General features: G+C 47.9%; 3 protein-coding genes and 1 gene segment (V, D, J or C); all 4 read left to right on the top strand.

Annotated features, from left to right (window-relative positions):
• TRBV6-5 (T cell receptor beta variable 6-5) overlaps positions 1-24,108 on the top strand; it is a gene marked incomplete in the record, with an annotated part of 201,106 nt that overhangs the window by 146,537 nt on the left and 30,461 nt on the right.
• Positions 1,041-1,637, top strand: LOC112530242. The segment is given in 2 exon segments: positions 1,041-1,109; positions 1,200-1,637. Coding segments are annotated over 2 exon segments (450 nt in total).
• On the top strand, positions 5,910-9,703 carry LOC107054567 (trypsin II-P29). Its single transcript, XM_040651376.2, has 5 exons — positions 5,910-6,007; positions 7,314-7,476; positions 8,162-8,415; positions 8,699-8,835; positions 9,451-9,703. The coding sequence occupies exons 1-5, from the start codon at positions 5,965-5,967 to the stop codon at positions 9,598-9,600; spliced, it is 747 nt and encodes a 248-aa protein (XP_040507310.1). The 5' UTR covers positions 5,910-5,964; the 3' UTR covers positions 9,601-9,703.
• LOC121107389 (trypsin II-P29-like) lies at positions 16,487-19,823 on the top strand. Its single transcript, XM_040651390.2, has 5 exons — positions 16,487-16,584; positions 17,428-17,590; positions 18,282-18,535; positions 18,819-18,955; positions 19,571-19,823. The coding sequence occupies exons 1-5, from the start codon at positions 16,542-16,544 to the stop codon at positions 19,718-19,720; spliced, it is 747 nt and encodes a 248-aa protein (XP_040507324.1). The 5' UTR covers positions 16,487-16,541; the 3' UTR covers positions 19,721-19,823.

The raw sequence follows: 24,108 nt of genomic DNA, 5'->3' as shown, positions 1-24,108 counted from the left end.
AGTTACAGAAACCACAGTACACAGTACATACTTAGAACAGAATCGATTGCGTTGGAAGGGACCTTTAAAGGTCATCCAGTCCAACTCCCCTGCAACAAAGAGGGACACCTACTGCTAGGTGCTCAGGTTGCTCAGAGCCCTGTCCAACTTGGCCTTGAGTGTCTCCAGGACTGGGCATCCACCACATCTCCTGGTCTTCTGTGCCGGTGCTTCACTAGCCTTACTGTAAAAAAAAACATTTTTCCTTATGTCCATTCAAAATCTCCCGTTTTAGTTTAAAAGCATTTCCCCTGGGTACTATCCTGTCTGATAGAATATTTTCCATCTGAATCAGTTTGAAAGCTTCTGTGTATTTTCAGCAGGCACTCTTAAAACAATGTGTCTGCTTGAAATTTCCTGGAGGAAATGTCCAGGTATGGAGCCCCCAGTACAAGAACGACAGAGAGCTGTTGGAGAGGGTCCAGAGGAGGGCCAAGAATATGACTGGGGGGCTGGAGCACCTCCTCTACAAAGACAGGCTGAGGGAGCTGGTCTTATTCAGCCTGGAGAAGAGAAGGCTGCGGGTTGACCTCATTGCAGCCTTTTAGTACCCGAAGGGAACCTATAAACAGGAAGGGAGTAAACTCTCTGAAAGGGTAGATAACAGCAGGACAAGGGGGAAAGGTTTTAAGTTGAAAGAGGGAAGATTTAGGTTGGATGTTAGGGGGAAGTTCTTTACAAGGAGAGTGGTGAGGTGCTGGAACTGGCTGCCCAGAGAGGATGTAGATGCCCCGTCCCTGGAGGTGTTCAAGGCCAGGTTGGATGGGGCCCTGGGCTACCTGGTCTAATAAGTGGGGAGGTTGGTGGCCCTGCCAGGCAGGGGGGTTGGAGAGTCATGATTCTTGAGCTCCCATCCAGCCCAGGCCATTCTGTGATTCTGTGTGATTCTGTGAAGAAGCTTGGGTTTTCAGCACAGATCTGGCTGCGGCAGAGCTCGTTGCTATTGGCTTAAGGGAAACCGAAATAGACCTATATAAGTAAGTCCCTCACCAGGGCGTGCTCTCTGACTTCTGAGGCAGCAAAGAGAATGTGGACAATTTGGTGCGTGGTCTTGTACTTCTTTGGAGCAAGTAAGGCATCAGCTGAGACATCATGCTTGTTCTGCTGCGGGGAGAATGTAGTCTGCTTTTTAACTGAGTTTCTTCTGCTTTGTCTCACAGGAGCTGAGATTAACCAACCCTCAATTCTGGTGCTGAAAGAAGATGAGAACGCTACCCTGAGTTGCAGTCAAAATGATAATCACGATTATATGTCCTGGTATCTGCAGCAGCCTGGGAAGGGTCTGCAATTAATCTATTCTTCATATGGAGTAAAACAGGAAAATAAGGGCGATATTCACACCGGATACGAGGCTAAGCGGTCAAGCCAAGAAGTCTTTCATTTAGATATCATATCTGCCAAGAAGAACCATTCGGCTATCTATTTCTGTGCCAGCAGTTTGGACACAACACTTCAAAGTCACTTGCTTTCTGTACATAAACTCCTCTCCCGTACGTTCTCTCAGAAGGGGGTAGCTCTCAGCACAGGAAAACAGTATGTAGGCCAATTGGCTATTCACAAGGCATAGGTTGCTGAGGAGCTGGACCAAGAGAGGTCATGCAGGTTCTGTTTCATTGCTGAATTCCTCTTCTCCGGTCAGCTGCTGATCGTCTATCACATCATAACAATCCTTAAAGTCTGTTAATCAAATCCAGATGTACAGTGATATTCACTGTGCCTGGCAAGGTTGTCCTAATCTCAAGAACATCAACAGAACTAGGACCTCAGTAGAACTAGGGAGGTGGGTTATAGTAGCAGGCAACCTAAAATGAAATCACATTCGAGAAAAATACAGATGTACTTTTATTCAGAAATTGCTTACACAGTCCAGCTTTCTTCTGCATGAAGCATCAGTTTTACATGTGCTACTTCTATCCGTTTATGCCTCGTACCTATGTCTTTGCTACAGCCTGATAAGCTGTAAGACAATCTCTGTCCATTCAGTTTACCCCTTCCATCCGTGGATGAGTTGTGAGTACTTTTCAGACAACCCTGTGATGTTTCTTCTTGCACGTTTGCAGCATTCTCTTTGATTTCACCTACGTCGAAAGCATTCATAGTTTGGAGACAAAAAGTAGAAGGAGGAACAAGCAGGATGTGAATGTAATTTTATTTACTGTATGATTTCTTCCTGATGGAATGTTTCATACATGCACGAAGAATGTTCTGTCTCTCACACACAGAGATCTACCGCTGTCTTTCTAGGTAAGGGTTATAAAGCAGCATGTCTCTCCCACACTGTGTCCTTAATGCAGTGGATTACTGTTGAGGTGTAAGCATTCAGTGATGAGTTCCTGAATTTTTACAAAGCAAGAAACCATCAAGCAAAGTCCTTGTGATGTACTGTGAAATCCAACTTCATAATATGCCCGTTCCGAAATAAACTATGTACGTGTTCATGCACAGTTGGTATCCTTTCCACAGCTGTGTTCTGACACACAGCCTGCCCCTTAGCTGCCCCTCAATTTCACTCTCTGCAAGTACTTGTACCTGGTCTCATGCACCCCCACGCCTGCAAGTGCTTATACTCACATGAACACTCACACAGACACAGGTGCTAGTTCTTAAGTTCACTCTCTCTTGTTTCTCTGGCTGTTGGTCCCTGTGACCTGTGGTCTGGCTCCAGTCTGTGGTGCAGAGAGCTGCTCTCCTTGATTCCTGTGGACAGATTTCACACCTCAACCGTGGGGTTTATGGCTCTCCTGGGACAACTCTAGGATGAACCTCAAAAGTTTCCAGCTGAAAATAAAAGGGCTGTCTATCTAACTTCTTTCCAGTAGGCAGCAATGTTACACAAGTCACAAGAGAAACACTATAGATCTTGCACTGTGTCTTCCACATACGTCCTTCTTTCCAAGAGCACGCAATCATTTTCTCCTTCCTGAGACAGAAAAGTTACTCTGAATAAAAATGCTCATCTTGGAACAAGAGATAAACTCTCATATGTCTGACAGTACAAGACTGTTTTGCCCAGCAGCACTCACACGGTTTTGCCTCGACTCAGAGTTCCTACAGAGCATAATCCCACAGAGAATTAGCTCCCACAGTCTCCACAGACTCTTTCCTTTCACATTAAGTCTCTGAAATAGTTTGACTGTCCAGGAGCTAAGGTCTGATTTTCGTCAGAAGAAAGGCTTTTTAACAGGTCTGGCACAACACACCTTAATCAAACTGAACACAATTTTTGTGCCTCCGTTATCTTTTGCTTCTGTCTGACAGAAGTTTGGAGGTGTGAGGTGTAATTATCGTTCATGCATTAAGAGCACCTCTCCAGAATGGAACAATGTATGTTTAAATTTACTGGAATAATGAGCTCAGGAAAGATGTCCCAAGTTATAGCCACTGGTGAAAATGAGCAAAAAAATCATTGATTAGGTCTGTGGCTGGTAGGCCCAGACATGCACAAAGGTGAAATGATGGACAGTACAATATCCAGACAGAACTTTTTTGGTCTGAAAACACTCTCAACTTTTTGTCATGAGCTCAGAACTCCACGTCTCTGGCAGACAGGCCAAAGACAGACAAAACGTATAACCATACAAACACTTGCTTTTGCTTTTAAAGGCTCTACAATGTTTTCAGATGTGAAACATGTCTTCTCTGTCCTCTGCCCAAGCTGATGGGCAAATCAGAACAAGGGGAGGGGTATCAGTCTCTCCAGGCTCTCTCTTCTCCCTCATCTTCTTCTGGGACAGCTGCTCCTCGTCATGCTGACCATTTTGCTTGCTCTTCTACCTGGTGAGAGGCTGCAGATCCACCTGCACTGTGGCTTTCCTACTGGCCACGTGGGGCAGGTGCAAGGTGAAGGAGCTTTTGGAGCCACTGCCTTTACTTCTTTTCACTTTCTCTCTCTCATTTCTTCAGGCTCTGGAGTGGGATACAGCATCACGCAGTGGCCAGAAAATGCCCTCAAGAGAGCCGGAGAGAGTGCCGACCTCACCTGCTACGAGAATAGTTCCAGGCTTGCCTATATGTTCTGGTACCAGCAGCTTTCAAGGAGTAGTCTGAAGTTAATAGCCAGCACTTCCACATGGCTGCAGAATTCTTACGAGGAAGGTTACAGCGAAGCCAAGTTTGAGATAAGCAGAGACAAGAACAATCTCTCTGTTATGACTATCAAGAATGTGACATCCAAGGATGCTGCCACATACTTCTGCGCTGCGAGTGATCACACGATGCAGCAAGAGCATTAAGCACTTACACAAAATCCTCACCCTGTCTGAAGGAGTGGCAAAGTCTCTGTAAAATGTGAGACTGATTGGAGAGGGGCAGAAGAAGAGCAGAGACCAAACAAGGGCAAAGTCAGGGCTCTTCTTCCCTCCCGGACTCTTGGGAGGGAAGTGGGTCCGGCAAAGCAATGCAGCAGCATCTATCTTAAAGACAGAAAGCCTTCAGAAACGCAAGCCCATAGACCAGTATCAAGAACGGTGGCACTGCTGGCTAGCAAAAGGTACTGGACACTTCTCAGGATTAGTGCTACAGAAGCACAGCCAGGTTCTTGGTCCCTAGTTCCCCACAGGCCCAATGATGGCACTAAGGAGAGTGTGTAGTCAAGTACAAAGCAGAAGGTGAATTCAAGGCTCTTTCACATACCGCACAGACAGAGAAAGGAAACCACAAAGGGCTGCTCCCACATGGTGTTTCCGTGGTGATGGGCAGCTGCAGGCAGAAATTGAATACACCTTGGCCTCAGTGATGCCTAAGCAGACTTGCAGATTCCCTGACACACACACACACACAAACCCATATAAGGCTCCCTTTGACACAGCGGGTAGGAGCTGCCTTCCCCTGTGAGGAAGCACATGTTGTTTGGGCAGTCAGAGTCCAGTCTGCTCAGAAGAATCTCAGTCACCTCAGCAGCGATATGTGCGACACTGACATCATGGTCAGTCGATCATAGAGAGCAGCAAAAAAGCATGCACACCAGGCAGCACTCTGTTTTCCAGGTGGGGCCTCAGCACACCTGCTTCCTCCCAAGATCTCAGGAAGCCCTGATGGGAAAACAAACATCATCTTTTTTCTTTCATTACCTTTTTTTTTTCCCTATACCCCTTTAAGAAAAATGATCAGCCACTCTCAACAGCACAAAAGATGTCACAGGGGGCCAGCTGGTAATGCCCTTAGAGAAAAAGGTCTCTGTGAGCCTCTCTATGCTACCTGCTTAAATAAACAGGAGGACACTACAGGCCCTTTCCCAGGCCAAGGCCGGAGCTTGAAGCAGAACGCCTGGGAGAACTAGTTTCTAACTCCTTGACGAATGCGGGTTGTTTATGATGTGCTATTCAGAGATTATCCCATGGACAGACCGACTCAGAGAAGAATTCAGGCCATTCTGTTGGGTGATGAACAAACTCCTCTGAGTTCAGGTTAAAAGCATGACATCTTCTCTCCACCCTCTTCCTCTTTTTAAAGAAGATACTTCCCTTCATGAATGGTAAATACTCTCTTCTGCCCACTACAAGCGGACATCCCACAGGCCTATTTTTCAGCCTCTTTCCAAACACAAACTCCTGAGCTATACAACTCCATCTGCAAACAGTTATCTTGTTTAACGCAGTGATGCTGCAGCAGAGTGCTGGTGGCTCCAGAGGCACTGGAGGAAGGCAGGCCGCTGAATGGAGGGCACCTGTGTTAGATGTTATCAAGGGACAAGCAACGTCAGCTTGCATTTCTAGAAATACGTGTTCCTGCCTTAGGTATTACAGTCAGCTGTAGCATGGCCGTACTCAGATAAAATAAATTTGTCCAGGCTGGTACAAGGCCCTGGGAAAGTTAAAGCTGGAGAGACCATGGGCTGGCAAAGATAAAGCTCTCCAGGAGCATAAAGCAGAGGGGTTTCAGAGGCGAGTCCTTGTACATGTCACAGAGCTTGGTGGTGGAAGCACCATGAATTCTCTCTTCCTGATTCTCTCCTGCCTGGGAGCAGCTGGTATGTTCTCGAAAGCTCCTGATCTGAGCAAACCTTCTCCCCTAACCTCTTGCCTCTCCCTCTCTACCTGCATTTCTTCTTCTCTGGTGGCAGAGTACTCTGCTTTTCTTCTCTTTCCACCTACGTCAGAGACTGGGACCCTCAGCCTCCTACAGAGATAGAGAAGGTAGGATATGACGGGGGCATATAAAACTATGAGGGGCTGGCAGTCTCTTCCTGTACAAGACATAGGGAATATCCAACAAAAGTAGGCAGTCTGGCAGGTTTGCACCAAACAATGGACAGTTCCTCATCTTTCAGGAAAGCTGTGAAGCCCTTTCTGCAGTGCTTTTAAGGGTGCAAAACTTTACACAGCCTCATAAAGTGGGGGGACACATCTGTGTAAAAATATCTTTCAAAAGCTATGAGGTTGAAAGACACCCCACCTGACCTACATACATCAAGTCCCCGAGTTGCTGGGTGCCAGGGAGGGTCTGGGGAAGGGTTTCTTCAACTTCTGCAATTGGCATCTGTAATTGGCAGTCTGAGACCGGCTTCCATCCTGAAACATCCTTGCGCAGTGGTCTCTGAAGTGGCGCGCATGCACCCTGAGATATGGAAGATGTTCCATTAGGGTGTGGGAAGAAAACATCAGAACTGTGGTAGATATATTGCAGGGAGAGACAGGAGTGCTGAAAGGGTTTTTGCTGATAGGGATGTGCAATCAGAAAAGGTTCGCTACCACTGTTCCATTGGCTTCAACAAATATGGTTTTTTTCACATTCAAACATGTTCTTTCCTACATTCAAGCACGTTCTTCCTTACAACATCCTCCAGCTCCGTGGAGTCTTTGTGTTTTCTCAGATTCCTTTGCTACCAGCGTTTCCCTTCACCCTTGCTCACCGCTTCTTTCCCCCCAGCAGATTAAAAATTCTGCCAACATTCTCAACTGCATTTGCCCTCGTCCAATCTCCACTCTATGCAAACGACCACCACGCGCTGTCTACCATGCCATAGCTGTTGCTTGCTGTTCCAAAAGTTCCGTGGAAGGAACACAGTGGAGGCTGCATGCAGTTAATTTGTGAGGCTCCTTGGCAGCTTCTACTCTTTAGTTCTCTTCCTGACTTGAGGTGGTAAAGACAAAGCCTCACGTTTCAGAGCAACACAGGAAGAACTCAGCAGGATCTTTCAGATGTTGTGTGAAGACTTCTGAAGTTTCAAACTCTTTTGGCTCTTGCTAATTCCTCTGTAGCTTGTTGGCTGCTGCTGCACTTGAGGAGAATGGAGTCAGGCCTGGTGCTGTGAAAGCCCATTGTCTTTCTTGCAGTTGCTTTCCCTGGAGGTGCCGATGATGACAAGATTGTGGGAGGCTACACCTGCCCAGAGCATTCGGTTCCCTACCAGGTGTCCCTGAACTCTGGGTATCACTTCTGTGGAGGGTCCCTCATCAACAGCCAGTGGGTCTTGTCAGCTGCTCACTGCTATAAATCGTAAGTATGGATCGGGTTGCGTATCTGGATGGGTTCTACTCAAGTCTTGCAAACACACTGGATCTGGAACTCTGGTGCCTGTTGAGAGAAGACAATCTGAGGGGGCAATGCAACGCATGCTGTACCTGAGGACCAAAGGAGAAACACTACCCTCGGTCTCCCTGCTTTACATCATCTTTCCAATACTGTTGCACTCTTAGCATCCTTCTCCGTTCACCCTAACAAGCCTTTCTGTCCCCATTTGCATGGCTATGTGGCTTACCATTGCCATTTTGTTCGTTTTCATTCCTTCACATCTTCCCCGTGGACCTTTCTTTGTCCACAGACAAGATTTAGGAAGATTTACGAGACACCGCTGTGCAGAGGCAGCACAGCCTAGTGATCATGTGCCCCTGCAGTGGGAAACTTATTCTCCCTTCCTGAAGCATTGCTCTAGGTGTCTGGAGTCATCCATCCATCCACCACTGCCACAGCTGCAAGCTGAGGATCTGCTGGCCCAGATGCCCATCTGGCAAGGCTTTTCAGACTCTGTCTCCCACAAAATCCAAAAGTTTCTAGAGTTCTGTGACACGTTAACCTTTGATTAGGGCAGCTTACTCTCTTCCAAGAGTCTGCGTACCCCATGTGGCACAAAGCTGCTCAATCCATGGCTAACTGCTGTTTTTCTCTGCTGGCAATTTTGCAGCCGTATACAAGTGAGGCTGGGAGAGTACAACATCGATGTGCAGGAAGACAGCGAAGTAGTCAGGAGTTCATCAGTAATCATTCGCCATCCTAAATACAGTTCAATAACCCTCAATAATGACATTATGTTGATCAAGTTGGCATCTGCGGTGGAATACAGTGCCGACATTCAACCCATAGCTCTGCCCAGCTCCTGTGCCAAGGCGGGGACCGAGTGCCTGATCTCAGGGTGGGGAAACACGCTGAGCAATGGCTGTGAGTATCAACACGCGCTGCCAGTACCAGTTTGCGCTTCTCCCGCTCTAGCACCGCGTTCGTGAGACCTGACGTCTTTCCTTGTTCTGCCTGCAAAGTCACCACGCTGCCCTGCCAGTGTGCCTCAGTGTACAGTGCACTTCAAATTTGCTCCTGTAGCTTAAGGGTTTGCTCTACCCTGCTTTGCTGGATGGCTCTCGCAGATAGGTCTTCAGGTCTTTTTGTTAAGTGACAGAACTGGGTCCCAGGAAAAAAACAAATGTTGTCGCTACTCTCCTGGTAGACAATTACCCTGAACTTCTCCAGTGCCTGAACGCTCCGATTCTGAGTGACCAAGAGTGCCAGGAGGCCTACCCGGGTGATATCACCAGCAACATGATCTGTGTCGGGTTCCTGGAGGGTGGGAAAGACTCGTGCCAGGTAAGAGTTGATGTTGGTGCAGAGCCCTGGGCCACACACCCCCAGGGTGCCCCAGGCTGTATGGTGTGTTTCAGCACTTGGCAGTGTGCTTAGGCCTCCTCCTAGAGTCGTAGAATGGCTGAGGGTGTGAGGGACCTTCAGGATCACTGAGCTCCAAGCCCCCACCTTGGGCAGGCTGGGTTGCCACCAACCAGATCATGCTGCCCAACACCCTATCCAGCCTGTCCTTGCACACCTCCAGAGGGACGCGGCATCCACAACTTCTCTGGTCAATCTCTTCCAGCGCCTCACAAGCCTTTCACTAGAGAGGATGCCTCATCATTCTGTGTTCTTTTCTGACACAGTATCTTTCCAGCAGGGTTTGGCTGCAGCATGGCCTTTGCCAAAAACAGCAGGTCCAACCACATCTGCTGGGCACGCAGTATAGTCACAGTGAATTGTTAGGAACTAGGGAAGTCCAGCAAACAAGGACTGGTATCTGCCTGCGCTCCCATCTCAGGGCCTGCTGCATTTCCTGGTGCATTGCCTAGATTCTTTGCACCAGGTCACAATCTTTCCAGGTGACAGTCTGCTTTCTTGATTTAGAAGTTCATGCCCCTAATTTTTTCTCTCCAGGGTGACTCGGGTGGACCAGTTGTGTGCAATGGAGAACTGCAAGGAATTGTGTCCTGGGGAATTGGATGTGCTCTGAAAGGCTATCCCGGAGTTTACACCAAGGTCTGCAATTACGTTGACTGGATCCAGGAAACCATTGCAGCCTACTGACAGCCAGACGGCCTCATGGCTCCTTGGCTGCTCCCCTCCTGCCCTTATCATTTTCCTCTTAAGAAAATGGCAACAGCACAAATAAAAACCTTACTTAAATGAACCTTACAGATAGTTACTTTGGAGGCTGAAGCTCATCAGAGCCAAGTTGGGTTCCCTGCAGCCTTACACCAGCCCCTCCCCAGCCTTCCCTGCTGCTCTGGCTAAGGTGTGCTCGCTGGTAGCTGCGCTCCAGAGTTGCACGGCTGGCAGGCAATGGGAGTACGACACCGTGCTACCGTTCAAGAAGTCTTCTGAGGCAGGCAGGCAGAAAAGCAGTTTCCTTTACTCCCGGTCTTCTTACTGAGAAGGGAGCTGTTGGAGCAGGTCCCTGGGTGTGGTCCTACAGCAGCTGAGAAGAGTTCCATTTTGCTCCTGTCAGGGGTGAAATTATCTCCTCACTGTTCCTGTAAAAGCTTTGACGGTAGCCATTACAGCAGTGTTGCTAGGTGGAACAGCAATGAGAAGCCACAAGCGCAGTCCAATGGTACCTGTGGCCAGGGGTACTTTCCCCTTCACTTGCTCAGAGACACCGGAGCCAGGAGTACTGGGTCCTCCAGTGCCGAGTAGGTAATCCAGGCTGCCTGCAACGGAAAGGTAAACAATGGGAAACAGGCGGCAAGAATGCCGGATACTTGATAGCAGTGTAAAGCATAAAAGGAAGATCAAGTGGAAGGATGGAGGGAGGGAAAACAAGAAGGGAAGGAGGGAGGGAAGGAAGGAAGGGATGGAAGGGATGGAAGGGATTGAAGGGACACAGAAAGGAAGGAGAGCATCTTTTCAGTTGAGGGTTCCTGTTTTTTTGTTTGTTTGTTGGTTGGTTAGTTGGTCAGGTTTTTTTCTTTAAAGCAAAGTAGGGGAGTTATGCCTCCTGTGAGAGTGCCTGAGATCAGAAACTAAGGAGGGAGACCTGGAGGAATTTGTGCCAGAGCAGTGAGAGAATGAGAAAGTACAGGGAGACCACGGCACTGAAAAATAAGGAGAGGAACCGCAGTCATACATGGAGCCTGTAGATACACAACCTCAGCCTCTGAGGCAGGAAGCAGACAGTGTCATGAGAGTTCCTCACTAAATGGCAGGAAAGGGAAAGGTGAGGGTGAGGGTGACAGAAAGAGGGAAGGGAAGGGAAGGGAAGGGAAGGGAAGGGAAGGGAAGGGAAGGGAAGGGAAGGGAAGGGAAGGGAAGGGAAGGGAAGGGAAGGGAAGGGAAGGGAAGGGAAGGGAAGGGAAGGGAAGGGAAGGGAAGGGAAGGGAAGGGAAGGGAAGGGAAGGGAAGGGAAGGGAAGGGAAGGGAAGGGAAGGGAAGGGAAGGGAAGGGAAGGGAAGGGAAGGGAAGGGAAGGGAAGGGAAGGGAAGGGAAGGGAAGGGAAGAAGACCAGTGTGGTCAAACAGGGAAGTTATTATACTGAGACTCTTGGTGAAGAAGAGAGTTTATCTCCTCTGAAAGAAGGGCTGTGCAACTCAAGGAGAGGATAAGGAATTTGCTAGCAACTGCAGGGAGAGAATCCGAGAGGCTAAAGCTCAGCTTGAACTCAACCTGGCCACTGTGGTAAAGGACAACAATAAATGTCTTTACAAATGCACTAACACTAAGCGGAAGCCAAGGAGAATCTCCATCCCTTACTGGGTGTTCTGGGGAACATGAACTCTGAGGAAGAGGCTGAGGTTCTCAGTGCCTTCTGTACATCCATCTGTCTTTAATGGTCAGACCAGTTATCCTCAGGGTGGGCACTCAGCCTCCTGACCTGGAACTCCGGGCTGCGGAGCAGAATATAACACCATGATTGAACCTCCATGATTCAGGTGGAAACAGTTAGAGGCCTTCTACTCCATCTAGACTGTCACAAGTCCATGGACTCAGATGGGATTCACTCGAGGTTAGTGAGAGAGACGACGGAGGTGACTACCAAGCTGCTTTCCACTATCTGTCAGCAGTCCTGGTCAACCAGAGAGCTCCCAGATGACTAGACACTTGCTAATGTGGTACTCCTCTATAGAAAGGGTTATAAGGGGAATGCTGGGGACGACAGGCCTGTCAGCTTGACCTCAGTGCCAGGGAAGGTTATGGAACAGATCATCTTGAGTGTAACCACATGACATGTGCAGGACAACCAGGGGACCAGGTCCTGCTTGACCAACCTCACCTCTTTCTATGATAGGGTGACCCAGCTGGTGGATGAAGGAAAGGCTGTTGATGCAGTTTACCCAGGCTTCAGCAAAGCCCTTGACACTGACTGCCACAGTGTTCTCCTGTGGAAGCTGGCAGCCCATTGCTTGCACAGGTACACAAAGAACTGGCCGGATGGCCGGGCCCAGAGACTGGTGGCGAATGGAGTTAAAACCAGCTGGCCATTGGTCTTGAGTGGTGTTCCAGTATTGTGTGGTGTTATCAGTATTCTACATCGTAACATCAGGTAGTGCACAGTGAAGTAAAGAGTGAATGCTCCAGTTCCGGGTACCCGTCCCAGAAAAGAAGACCTACTACATACTACGTACTACATACTACATACCCCAGAGGACACTGCGTTATTTGTGTTTCCGTTTTCCACTAAGGGGGAAAGATAAATAGCATCCATGAAACATTTTCCCTGCCGTGTTGATCTCAGCAGCATGTGAGCTCCCTAGACAGTCTTGTCACAGCATTAGAGTAAGGCCTTTGGCTTTCCGAAACTGTCTTGCATTTTATTTGTTTTATTTGCTTCAATTCATATCTTATTGTATTATATGACATTATAGTGTGTTATCTTGCATTGCAATATCTTGTTTAGTCAATTAATTTGTTTCTCCCCAGATTGCTGCCGCTGTTTTGTTTTTAGGCCCATCTCTCTATCCTTTTCCCTTTTTTCCCATTTCCCTTTTCCGGGGCATGAGTCCGTGTGTCCCCACACCCACTAGTCACGGGACTGGGCCGAACCAGCCCGTAAACTGTTCACACCTGGGCACACAGCCCCTTGAGGTGGTAGGTAGGGATGGGGAACAGAATAGGGCCTGCATAATTCATGCTGAGATAAAAGCTGGACACTCACAAGTCCATGGGGCCAGATGAATTGCACCCCAGAGTGCTGAGGGAGTTGGCGGATGTGGTTGCCCAGACATTCTTCATCATCCTTCAAAAGTCCTGGCCAACCAGGAATGTCCTGGTGGACTGGAGACTGACAAATTTGACACGCGTCTTCAGAAAGGGCCGGAAAGACGATCTTGGTAGCTACAGACCTATCAGTCTCACCTTGGGGCCAGGGAAGGTCATGGAATGGATAATCTCAGGAGCCATCCTTGATCAATTAAAGGTCAACCAGGGGATCAGACCCAGTCAGCATGGGTTTATGAATGGTAGATCCTGTTTGACCGACCTGATCTTGTTCTGTGACAATGTGACCTGCTTGGTGTACGAAGGTAAGGCTGTTGATGTGGTCTACTTGGACTTCAGTAAAGCCTTTGGCACCGTCCCCCACAACATGCTTGTGGAGAAGCTGGCTGCCCATGTTTTGTATGGGCGTACGCTCTGCTGGGTGTTGTTAGAGTTAGGGTAGTATGAATAGGCTGTGATTGGACCTGATGATCTTTAAGGTCTTTTCCAACCTGATCAATTCTATGATTCTTTGGTTCTATGATTCTATGGTTCTTGGTTGAGGAGACCGAGATGCATGACAGATACTCATGTTCATTGTATTCCTGTAATGCGCTTGGGGAGAGATCTCGGGAAGTTAAGTTCAAATGCTGCCCTCAGTTAATCCAGTCCAAAGGCGATTTCTGAAAGACTCACATCTTCACCTATCACTCCTGTAGGCCTTACACACCCTGGTCACCAGTGTTGTTCTGACTCTATGAGCTGTTCAGTAAGCAGAGTAGCACACCATTCCTTGCAACCAGGGAGCACTCTTCTGCTCCGTAGAACAATCTCAGGGCTGTGATTTACTCACTCTTTGTATCAGGCAAAAGAAACACAAGGAGAAAAGCACTGGGAGAGCATCATCTCTCTCAGACTGACTTGCTTACTCTCTTCTGCCTCTTATTTAGAGTTCATTTTTACCACACTCTGTTGCCATCTAGGGATTATTACTAGCAATCCACTGTCCTGTGAAAGTTTTGAGAATTCTATTTTATGACAGAAGAGATTAGGAATATAAACGCCGTGGTGGCTACATTGGGAGTGACATCTGAGTGATTTTAGTAGTTGTAGTTGTTTTTTCTTCTCCTGTAGTAAGCTATTAGCTCCTGAAAGTCATGATGTTATTGTTGTATCTCAGATTTTTTACATGAACATGGAAAAACAGCACTTCAAACATGAGAATGTAACCTAGGGATCTCTTTCCATTTCTCAGCTCCCAGGCATGTTTTGCTTAGGGGGGCAAGTGCTATTATAAGGCCCTGTGAACTTATCAGTAGCTTTCAATGTCCAGTAAATAAGTGAGGAGGATATAGATGGATCACAGCTGTGCACTTCCCAGTTCCGAGTAGAAAACCACTGAGATCACATCAGTGATCATCATCCGTGGATGTTATCACTGCATGCGCAGTGGCCTATTCCAGTTCTGAAAAAGCAATTTCTCCTAGGCAGTGTTTTTTTTTTTTTTTCTTTTTTTTTTCCTTGGAAGCTTGAGGTGGCATTGCACAAGAAACAACGGTTCTGAGAAAAGTTCCTCAAGAAATAGCTGTTCTCCTCATCTTTACAATTACTCTTTTTCATTTCCAGCTGAGGAGGCGGCCAGAGAAGCTGTAGTTACAGAAACCACAGTACACAGTACATACTTAGAACAGAATCGATTGAGTTGGAGGGGACCTTTAAATGTCATCCAGTCCAACTCCCCTGCGACAAAGAGGGACACCTACTGCTAGGTGCTCAGGTTGCTCAGAGCCCTGTCCAACCTGGCCTTGAGCGTCTACAGGACGGGGCATCCAGCACATCTCTGGGTCCCCTGTGCCAGCGCTTCACTAGCCTTACCATAAAAAAAACCAACATTTTTCCTTATGTCCATTCAAAATCTCCCGTTTTAGTTTAAAAGCGTTTCCCCTGGGTACTATCCTGTCTGATAGAATATTTTCCATCTGAATCAGTTTGAAAGCTTCTGTGTATTTTCAGCCAGCAGTGTTAAAACACTGTGTCTGCTTGAAATTTCCTGGAGGAAGTAGCCTGGTTTTCAGCACAGATCTGGCTGCTGCAGAGGTTGTTGCTATTGGCTTAAGGGAAACCGAAATAGATCTATATAAGTAAGTCCCTCACCAGGGCATGCTCTCTGACTTCTGAGGCAGCCAAGAGAATGTGGACAATTTGGTGCATGGTCTTGTACTTCTTTGGAGCAAGTAAGGCATCAGCTGAGACATCATGCTTGTTCTGCTATGGGGAGAATGTAGTCTGCTTTTTAACTGTGTTTCTTCTGCTTTGTCACACAGGAGCTGAGATTAACCAACCCTCAGTTCTGGTGCTGAAAGAAGATGAGAACGCTACCCTGAGTTGCAGTCAAAATGATGATCACAATTATATGTACTGGTATCTGCAGCAGCCTGGGAAGGGTCTGCAATTAATCTATTATTCATATGGAACAAATCTGGACTATAAGGGTGATATTCACACTGGGTACGAGGCTAAGCGGTTAAGCCAAGAAGTCTTTCGTTTAAATATCGTATCTGTCAAGAAGAACCATTCAGCTATCTATTTCTGTGCCAGCAGTTTGGACACAACACTTCAAAGTCACTTGCTTTCTGTACATAAACTCCTCTCCCGTACGTTTTCTCAGAATGGAGAAGTTCTCAGCACAGGGAAACAGTATGTAGGCCAATTGGCTATTCACAAGGCATAGGTTGCTGAGGAGCTGGACCAAGAGAGGTCATGCAGGTTCAGTTTAATTGCTGAATTCCTCTTCTCCGGTCAGCTGCTGATCGTCTATCACATCATAACAATCCTTAAAGTCTGTTAATCAAATCCATATGTATTTTATTCAGAAATTGCTTACACAGTCCAGCTTTCTTCTGCATGCAGCATCAGTCTTTGCTACAGCCTGATAAGCTGTAAGACAATCTCTGTCCATTCAGTTTACCCCTTCCATCTGTGGATGAGTTGTGAGTACTTTTCAGACAACCCTGTGATGTTTCTTCTTGCACATTTGCAGGATTCTCTTTGATTTCACCTACGTCAAAAGCGTTCATAGTTTGGAGACAAAAAGTAGAAGGAGGAACAAGCAGGATGTGAATGTAATTCTATTTACTGTATGATTTCTTCCTGATGGAATGTTTCATACATGCACGAAGAATGCTAGGTCTCTTAAGCAACAAGCTACCAGTGTCTCCCCAGGTAAGGGTTCACTGTCTGTTGATCAGAAAGAGCATCAAAAAAGCACGCACACCACGCAGCACTCTGTTTTCCAGGTTGGGCCTCAGCACACCTGCTGCCTCCCAGGGTCTCAGGAAGCCCTGATGGGAAAACAAACATCATCTTTTTCATTTCATTACCTTTTTTTCCTATACCCCTTTAAGAAAAATTGCCAGCCACTCTCAACAGCACAAAAGATGTCTCAGGGGGCCAGCTGGTAATGCCCTTAGGGAAAAAGGTCTCTGTGAGCCTGTCTATGCTACCTGCTTAAATAAACAAGAGGACACTACAGGCCCTTTCCCAGGCCAAGGCCAGAGCATGCATCAGAACACCTGGGTTAGATGTTACCAAGGGACAACCGACGTCAGCTTGCATTTCTAGAAATACGTGTTCCTGCTTTAGGTATTACAGTCAGCTGTAGCATGGCCGTACTCAGATAAAATAAGTAAATTTGTCCAGGCTGGTACAAGGCCCTGGAAAAGTTAAAGCTGGAGAGACCACGGGCTGGCAAAGATAAAGCTCTCCAGGAGCATAAAGCAGAGGAGTTTCAGAGGCAAGTCCCTGTACATGTCACAGAGCTTGGTGGTGGAAGTACCATGAATTTTCTCTTCCTGATTCTCTCCTGCCTGGGAGCAGCTGGTATGTTCTCGAAAGCTCCTGATCTGAGCAAACCTTCTCCCCTAACCTCTTGCCTCTCCCTCTCTACCTGCACTTCTTCTTCTCCAGTGGCAGAGTATTCTGCTTTTCTTCTCTTTCCACCTACGTCAGAGACTTGGACCCTCAGCCTCCTAGAGAGACAGAGAAGGTAGGATATGACAGGGATATACTGCAGAGAGAGAAAGGAGTGCTGAAAGGGTTTTTGCTGATAGGGATGTGCAATCAGAAAAGGTTCGCTACCACTGTTCCATTGGCTTCAACAAATATGGTTTTTTTCACATTCAAACATGTTCTTTCCTACATTCAAGCACGTTCTTCCTTACAACATCCTCCAGCTCCGTGGAGTCTTTGTGTTTTCTCAGATTCCTTTGCTACCAGCGTTTCCCTTCACCCTTGCTCACCGCTTCTTTCCCCCCAGCAGATTAAAAATTCTGCCAACGTTCTCAACTGCATTTGCCCTCGTCCAATCTCCACTCTATGCAAACGACCACCACGCGCTGTCTACCATGCCATAGCTGTTGCTTGCTGTTCCAAAAGTTCCGTGGAAGGAACACAGTGGAGGCTGCATGCAGTTAATTTGTGAGGCTCCTATGCAGCTTCTACTCTTTAGTTCTCTTCCTGACTTGAGGTGGTAAAGACAAAGCCTCACGTTTCAGAGCAACACAGGAAGAACTCAGCAGGATCTTTCAGATGTTGTGTGAAGACTTCTGAAGTTTCAAACTCTTTTGGCTCTTGCTAATTCCTCTGTAGCTTGTTGGCTGCTGCTGCACTTGAGGAGAATGGAGTCAGGCCTGGTGCTGTGAAAGCCCATTGTCTTTCTTGCAGTTGCTTTCCCTGGAGGTGCCGATGATGACAAGATTGTGGGAGGCTACACCTGCCCAGAGCATTCGGTTCCCTACCAGGTGTCCCTGAACTCTGGGTATCACTTCTGTGGAGGGTCCCTCATCAACAGCCAGTGGGTCTTGTCAGCTGCTCACTGCTATAAATCGTAAGTATGGATCGGGTTGCGTATCTGGATGGGTTCTACTCAAGTCTTGCAAACACACTGGATCTGGAACTCTGGTGCCTGTTGAGAGAAGACAATCTGAGGGGGCAATGCAACGCATGCTGTACCTGAGGACCAAAGGAGAAACACTACCCTCGGTCTCCCTGCTTTACATCATCTTTCCAATACTGTTGCACTCTTAGCATCCTTCTCCGTTCACCCTAACAAGCCTTTCTGTCCCCATTTGCATGGCTATGTGGCTTACCATTGCCATTTTGTTCGTTTTCATTCCTTCACATCTTCCCCGTGGACCTTTCTTTGTCCACAGACAAGATTTAGGAAGATTTACGAGACACCGCTGTGCAGAGGCAGCACAGCCTAGTGATCATGTGCCCCTGCAGTGGGAAACTTATTCTCCCTTCCTGAAGCATTGCTCTAGGTGTCTGGAGTCATCCATCCATCCACCACTGCCACAGCTGCAAGCTGAGGATCTGCTGGCCCAGATGCCCATCTGGCAAGGCTTTTCAGACTCTGTCTTCCACAAAGTCCAAAAGTTTCTAGAGCTCTGTGACACGTTAACCTTTGATTAGGGCAGCGCTCTCTTACTCTCTTCCAAGAGTCTGCATACCCCATGTGGCACAAAGCTGCTCAACCCACGGCTAACTGCTGTTTTTCTCTGCTGGCAATTTTGCAGCCGTATACAAGTGAGGCTGGGAGAGTACAACATCGATGTGCAGGAAGACAGCGAAGTAGTCAGAAGTTCATCAGTAATCATTCGCCATCCTAAATACAGTTCAATAACCCTCAATAATGACATTATGTTGATCAAGTTGGCATCTGCGGTGGAATACAGTGCCGACATTCAACCCATAGCTCTGCCCAGCTCCTGTGCCAAGGCGGGGACCGAGTGCCTGATCTCAGGGTGGGGAAACACGCTGAGCAATGGCTGTGAGTATCAACACGCGCAGCAAGTACCGGTTTGCGCTTCTCCCGCTCTAGCACCGCGTTCGTGAGACCTGACGTCTTTCCTTGTTCTGCCTGCAAAGTCACCACGCTGCCCTGCCAGTGTGCCTCAGTATACAGTGCACTTCAAATTTGCTCCTGTAGCTTAAGGGTTTGCTCTACCCTGCTTTGCTGGATGGCTCTCGCAGATAGGTCTTCAGGTCTTTTTGTTAAGTGACAGAACTGGGTCCCAGGAAAAAAACAAATGTTGTCGCTACTCTCCCGGTAGACAATTACCCTGAACTTCTCCAGTGCCTGAACGCTCCGATTCTGAGTGACCAAGAGTGCCAGGAGGCCTACCCAGGTGATATCACCAGCAACATGATCTGTGTCGGGTTCCTGGAGGGTGGGAAAGACTCGTGCCAGGTAAGAGTTGATGTTGGTGCAGAGCCCTGGGCCACACACCCCCAGGGTGCCCCAGGCTGTATGGTGTGTTTCAGCACTTGGCAGTGTGCTTAGGCCTCCTCCTAGAGTCGTAGAATGGCTGAGGGTGTGAGGGACCTTCAGGATCACTGAGCTCCAAGCCCCCGCCTTGGGCAGGCCGGGTTGTCACCAACCAGATCATGCTGCCCAACACCCTATCCAGCCTGTCCTTGCACACCTCCAGAGGGACGCGGCATCCACAACTTCTCTGGTCAATCTCTTCCAGCGCCTCACAAGCCTTTCACTAGAGAGGATGCCTCATCATTCTGTGTTCTTTTCTGACACAGTATCTTTCCAGCAGGGTTTGGCTGCAGCATGGCCTTTGCCAAAAACAGCAGGTCCAACCACATCTGCTGGGCACGCAGTATAGTCACAGTGAATTGTTAGGAACTAGGGAAGTCCAGCAAACAAGGACTGGTATCTGCCTGCGCTCCCATCTCAGGGCCTGCTGCATTTCCCGGTGCATTGCCTAGATTCTTTGCACCAGGTCACAATCTTTCCAGGTGACAGTCTGCTTTCTTGATTTAGAAGTTCATGCCCCTAATTTTTTCTCTCCAGGGTGACTCGGGTGGACCAGTTGTGTGCAATGGAGAACTGCAAGGAATTGTGTCCTGGGGAATTGGATGTGCTCTGAAAGGCTATCCCGGAGTTTACACCAAGGTCTGCAATTACGTTGACTGGATCCAGGAAACCATTGCAGCCTACTGACAGCCAGACGGCCTCATGGCTCCTTGGCTGCTCCCCTCCTGCCCTTATCATTTTCCTCTTAAGAAAATGGCAACAGCACAAATAAAAACCTTACTTAAATGAACCTTACAGATAGTTACTTTGGAGGCTGAAGCTCATCAGAGCCAAGTTGGGTTCCCTGCAGCCTTACACCAGCCCCTCCCCAGCCTTCCCTGCTGCTCTGGCTAAGGTGTGCTCGCTGGTAGCTGCGCTCCAGAGTTGCACGGCTGGCAGGCAATGGGAGTACGACACCGTGCTACCGTTCAAGAAGTCTTCTGAGGCAGGCAGGCAGAAAAGCAGTTTCCTTTACTCCCGGTCTTCTTACTGAGAAGGGAGCTGTTGGAGCAGGTCCCTGGGTGTGGCCCTACAGCAGCTGAGAAGAGTTCCATTTTGCTCCTGTCAGGGGTGAAATTATCTCCTCACTGTTCCTGTAAAAGCTTTGACGGTAGCCATTACAGCAGTGTTGCTAGGTGGAACAGCAATGAGAAGCCACAAGCGCAGTCCAATGGTACCTGTGGCCAGGGGTACTTTCCCCTTCACTTGCCCAGAGACACCGGAGCCAGGAGTACTGGGTCCTCCAGTGCCGAGTAGGTAATCCAGGCTGCCTGCAACGGAAAGGTAAACAATGGGAAACAGGCGGCAAGAATGCCGGATACTTGATAGCAGTGTAAAGCATAAAAGGAAGATCAAGTGGAAGGATGGAGGGAGGGAAAACAAGAAGGGAAGGAGGGAGGGAAGGAAGGAAGGAATGGAAGGGATGGAAGGGATGGAGGGACAGAGAGAGAAAGGAAGGAGAGCATCTTTTCAGTTGAGGGTTCCTGTTTTGTTGTTGTTGTTGTTTGTTTGTTTGTTTGTTTGTTGGTCAGGTTTTTTTCTTTAAAGCAAAGTAGGGGAGTTATGCCTCCTGTGAGAGTGCCTGAGATCAGAAACTAAGGAGGGAGACCTGGAGGAATTTGTGCCAGAGCAGTGAGAGAATGAGAAAGTACAGGGAGACCACGGCACTGAAAAATAAGGAGAGGAACCGTAGTCATACATGGAGCCTGTAGATACACAACCTCAGCCTCTGAGGCAGGAAGCAGACAGTGTCATGAGAGTTCCTCACTAAATGGCAGGAAAGGGAAAGGTGAGGGTGAGGGTGACAGAAAGAGGGAAGGGAAGGGAAGGGAAGGGAAGGGAAGGGAAGGGAAGGGAAGGGAAGGGAAGGGAAGGGAAGGGAAGGGAAGGGAAGGGAAGGGAAGGGAAGGGAAGGGAAGGGAAGGGAAGGGAAGGGAAGGGAAGGGAAGGGAAGGGAAGGGAAGGGAAGAACCCAGAACTGGGTGTTCTGGGGAACATGAACTCTGAGGAAGAGGCTGAGGTTCTCAGTGCCTTCTGTACATCCATCTGTCTTTAATGGTCAGACCAGTTATCCTCAGGGTGGGCACTCAGCCTCCTGACCTGGAACTCCGGGCTGCGGAGCAGAATATAACACCATGATTGAACCTCCATGATTCAGGTGGAAACAGTTAGAGGCCTTCTACTCCATCTAGACTGTCACAAGTCCATGGTCTCAGATGGGATTCACTCGAGGTTAGTGAGGGAGCCGACGGAGGTGACTACCAAGCTGCTTTCCACTATCTGTCAGCAGTCCTGGTCAACCAGAGAGCTCCCAGATGACTGGACACTTGCTAATGTGGTACTCCTCTATAGAAAGGGTTATAAGGGGAATGCTGGGGACGACAGGCCTGTCAGCTTGACCTCAGTGCCAGGGAAGGTTATGGAACAGATCATCTTGAGTGTAACCACATGACATGTGCAGGACAACCAGGGGACCAGGTCCTGCTTGACCAACCTCACCTCTTTCTATGATAGGGTGACCCAGCTGGTTGATGAAGGAAAGGCTGTTGATGCAGTTTACCCAGGCTTCAGCAAAGCCCTTGACACTGACTGCCACAGTGTTCTCCTGTGGAAGCTGGCAGCCCATTGCTTGCACAGGTACACAAAGAACTGGCCGGATGGCCGGGCCCAGAGACTGGTGGTGAATAGAATTAAAACCAGCTGGCCATTGGTCTTGAGTGGTGTTCCAGTATTGTGTGGTGTTATCAGTATTCTACATCGTAACATCAGGTAGTGCACAGTGAAGTAAAGAGTGAATGCTCCAGTTCCGGGTACCCGTCCCAGAAAAGAAGACCTACTACATACTACGTACTACATACTACATACCCCAGAGGACACTGCGTTATTTGTGTTTCCGTTTTCCACTAAGGGGGAAAGGTAAATAGCATCCATGAAACATTTTCCCTGCCGTGTTGATCTCAGCAGCATGTGAGCTCCCTAGACAGTCTTGTCACAGCATTAGAGTAAGGCCTTTGGCTTTCCGACACTGTCTTGCATTTTATTTGTTTTATTTGCTTCAATTCGTATCTTATTGTATTATATGACATTATAGTGTGTTATCTTGCATTGCAATATCTTGTTTAGTCAATTAATTTGTTTCTCCCCAGATTGCTGCCGCTGTTTTGTTTTTAGGCCCATCTCTCTATCCTTTTCCCTTTTTTCCCATTTCCCTTTTCTGGGGCATGAGTCCGTGTGTCCCCACACCCACTAGTCACGGGACTGGGCCGAACCAGCCCGTAAACTGTTCACACCTGGGCACACAGCCCCTTGAGGTGGTAGGTAGGGATGGGGAACAGAATAGGGCCTGCATAATTCATGCTGAGATAAAAGCTGGACACTCACAAGTCCATGGGGCCAGATGAATTGCACCCCAGAGTGCTGAGGGTGTTGGCGGATGTGGTTGCCCAGACATTCTTCATCATCCTTCAAAAGTCCTGGCCAACCAGGAATGTCCTGGTGGACTGGAGACTGACAAATTTGACACGCGTCTTCAGAAAGGGCCGGAAAGACGATCTTGGTAGCTACAGACCTATCAGTCTCACCTTGGGGCCAGGGAAGGTCATGGAATGGATAATCTCAGGAGCCATCCTTGATCAATTAAAGGTCAACCAGGGAATCAGGCCCAGTCAGCATGGGTTTATGAATGGTAGATCCTGTTTGACCGACCTGATCTTGTTCTGTGACAATGTGACCTGCTTGGTGGACGAAGGTAAGGCTGTTGATGTGGTCTACTTGGACTTCAGTAAAGCCTTTGGCACCGTCCCCCACAACATGCTTGTGGAGAAGCTGGCTGCCCATGTTTTGTATGGGCGTACGCTCTGCTGGGTGTTGTTAGAGTTAGGGTAGTATGAATAGGCTGTGATTGGACCTGATGATCTTTAAGGTCTTTTCCAACCTGATCAATTCTATGATTCTTTGGTTCTATGATTCTATGGTTCTTGGTTGAGGAGACAGAGATGCGTGACAGATACTCGTGTTCATTGTATTCCTGTAATGCGCTTGGGGAGAGATCTCGGGAAGTTAAGTTCAAATGCTGCCCTCAGTTAATCCAGTCCAAAGGCGATTTCTGAAAGACTCACATCTTCACCTATCACTCCTATAGGCCTTACACACCCTGGTCACCAGTGTTGTTCTGACTCTATGAGCTGTTCAGTAAGCAGAGTAGCACACCATTCCTTGCAACCAGGGAGCACTCTTCTGCTCCGTAGAACAATCTCAGGGCTGTGATTTACTCACTCTTTGTATCAGGCAAAAGAAACACAAGGAGAAAAGCACTGGGAGAGCATCATCTCTCTCAGACTGACTTGCTTACTCTCTTCTGCCTCTTATTTAGAGTTCATTTTTACCACACTCTGTTGCCATCTAGGGATTATTACTAGCAATCCACTGTCCTGTGAAACTTTTGAGAATTCTATTTTATGACAGAAGAGATTAGGAGTATAAACGCTGTGGTGGCTACTTTGGGAGTGACATCTGAGTGATTTTAGTAGTTGTAGTTGTTTTTTCTTCTCCTGTAGTAAGCTATTAGCTCCTGAAAGTCATGATGTTATTGTTGTATCTCAGATTTTTTACATGAACATGGAAAAACAGCACTTCAAACATGAGAATGTAACCTAGGGATCTCTTTCCATTTCTCAGCTCCCAGGCATGTTTTGCTTAGGGGGGCAAGTGCTATTATAAGGCCCTGTGAACTTATCAGTAGCTTTCAATGTCCAGTAAATAAGTGAGGAGGATATAGATGGATCACAGCTGTGCACTTCCCAGTTCCGAGTAGAAAACCACTGAGATCACATCAGTGATCATCATCCGTGGATGTTATCACTGCATGCGCAGTGGCCTATTCCAGTTCTGAAAAAGCAATTTCTCCTAGGCAGTGTTTTTTTGTTTGTTTGTTTGTTTTTTTCCTTGGAAGCTTGAGGTGGCATTGCACAAGAAACAACGGTTCTGAGAAAAGTTCCTCAAGAAATAGCTGTTCTCCTCATCTTTACAATTACTCT

Source organism: Gallus gallus, chromosome 1, assembly GCF_016699485.2.
Source record: "Gallus gallus isolate bGalGal1 chromosome 1, bGalGal1.mat.broiler.GRCg7b, whole genome shotgun sequence".
In the NCBI taxonomy this organism is placed as follows: domain Eukaryota; kingdom Metazoa; phylum Chordata; class Aves; order Galliformes; family Phasianidae; genus Gallus; species Gallus gallus.
This window is presented reverse-complemented; position numbering and strand designations above follow the sequence as displayed.

What these genes read in the sequence shown, in the direction of transcription:
- LOC107054567 (XM_040651376.2), top strand. Translation starts at nt 5,965, where the DNA reads ATGAATTCTCTCTTCCTGATTCTCTCCTGCCTGGGAGCAGCTG. An exon ending in CTCCTGCCTGGGAGCAGCTG is followed by an intron (nt 6,008 to 7,313) that starts GTATGTTCTCGA and finishes TCTTTCTTGCAG; the next exon opens with TTGCTTTCCCTGGAGGTGCC. An exon ending in GCTGCTCACTGCTATAAATC is followed by an intron (nt 7,477 to 8,161) that starts GTAAGTATGGAT and finishes GCAATTTTGCAG; the next exon opens with CCGTATACAAGTGAGGCTGG.
- LOC121107389 (XM_040651390.2), top strand. Translation starts at nt 16,542, where the DNA reads ATGAATTTTCTCTTCCTGATTCTCTCCTGCCTGGGAGCAGCTG. An exon ending in CTCCTGCCTGGGAGCAGCTG is followed by an intron (nt 16,585 to 17,427) that starts GTATGTTCTCGA and finishes TCTTTCTTGCAG; the next exon opens with TTGCTTTCCCTGGAGGTGCC. An exon ending in AAACACGCTGAGCAATGGCT is followed by an intron (nt 18,536 to 18,818) that starts GTGAGTATCAAC and finishes CTCTCCCGGTAG; the next exon opens with ACAATTACCCTGAACTTCTC.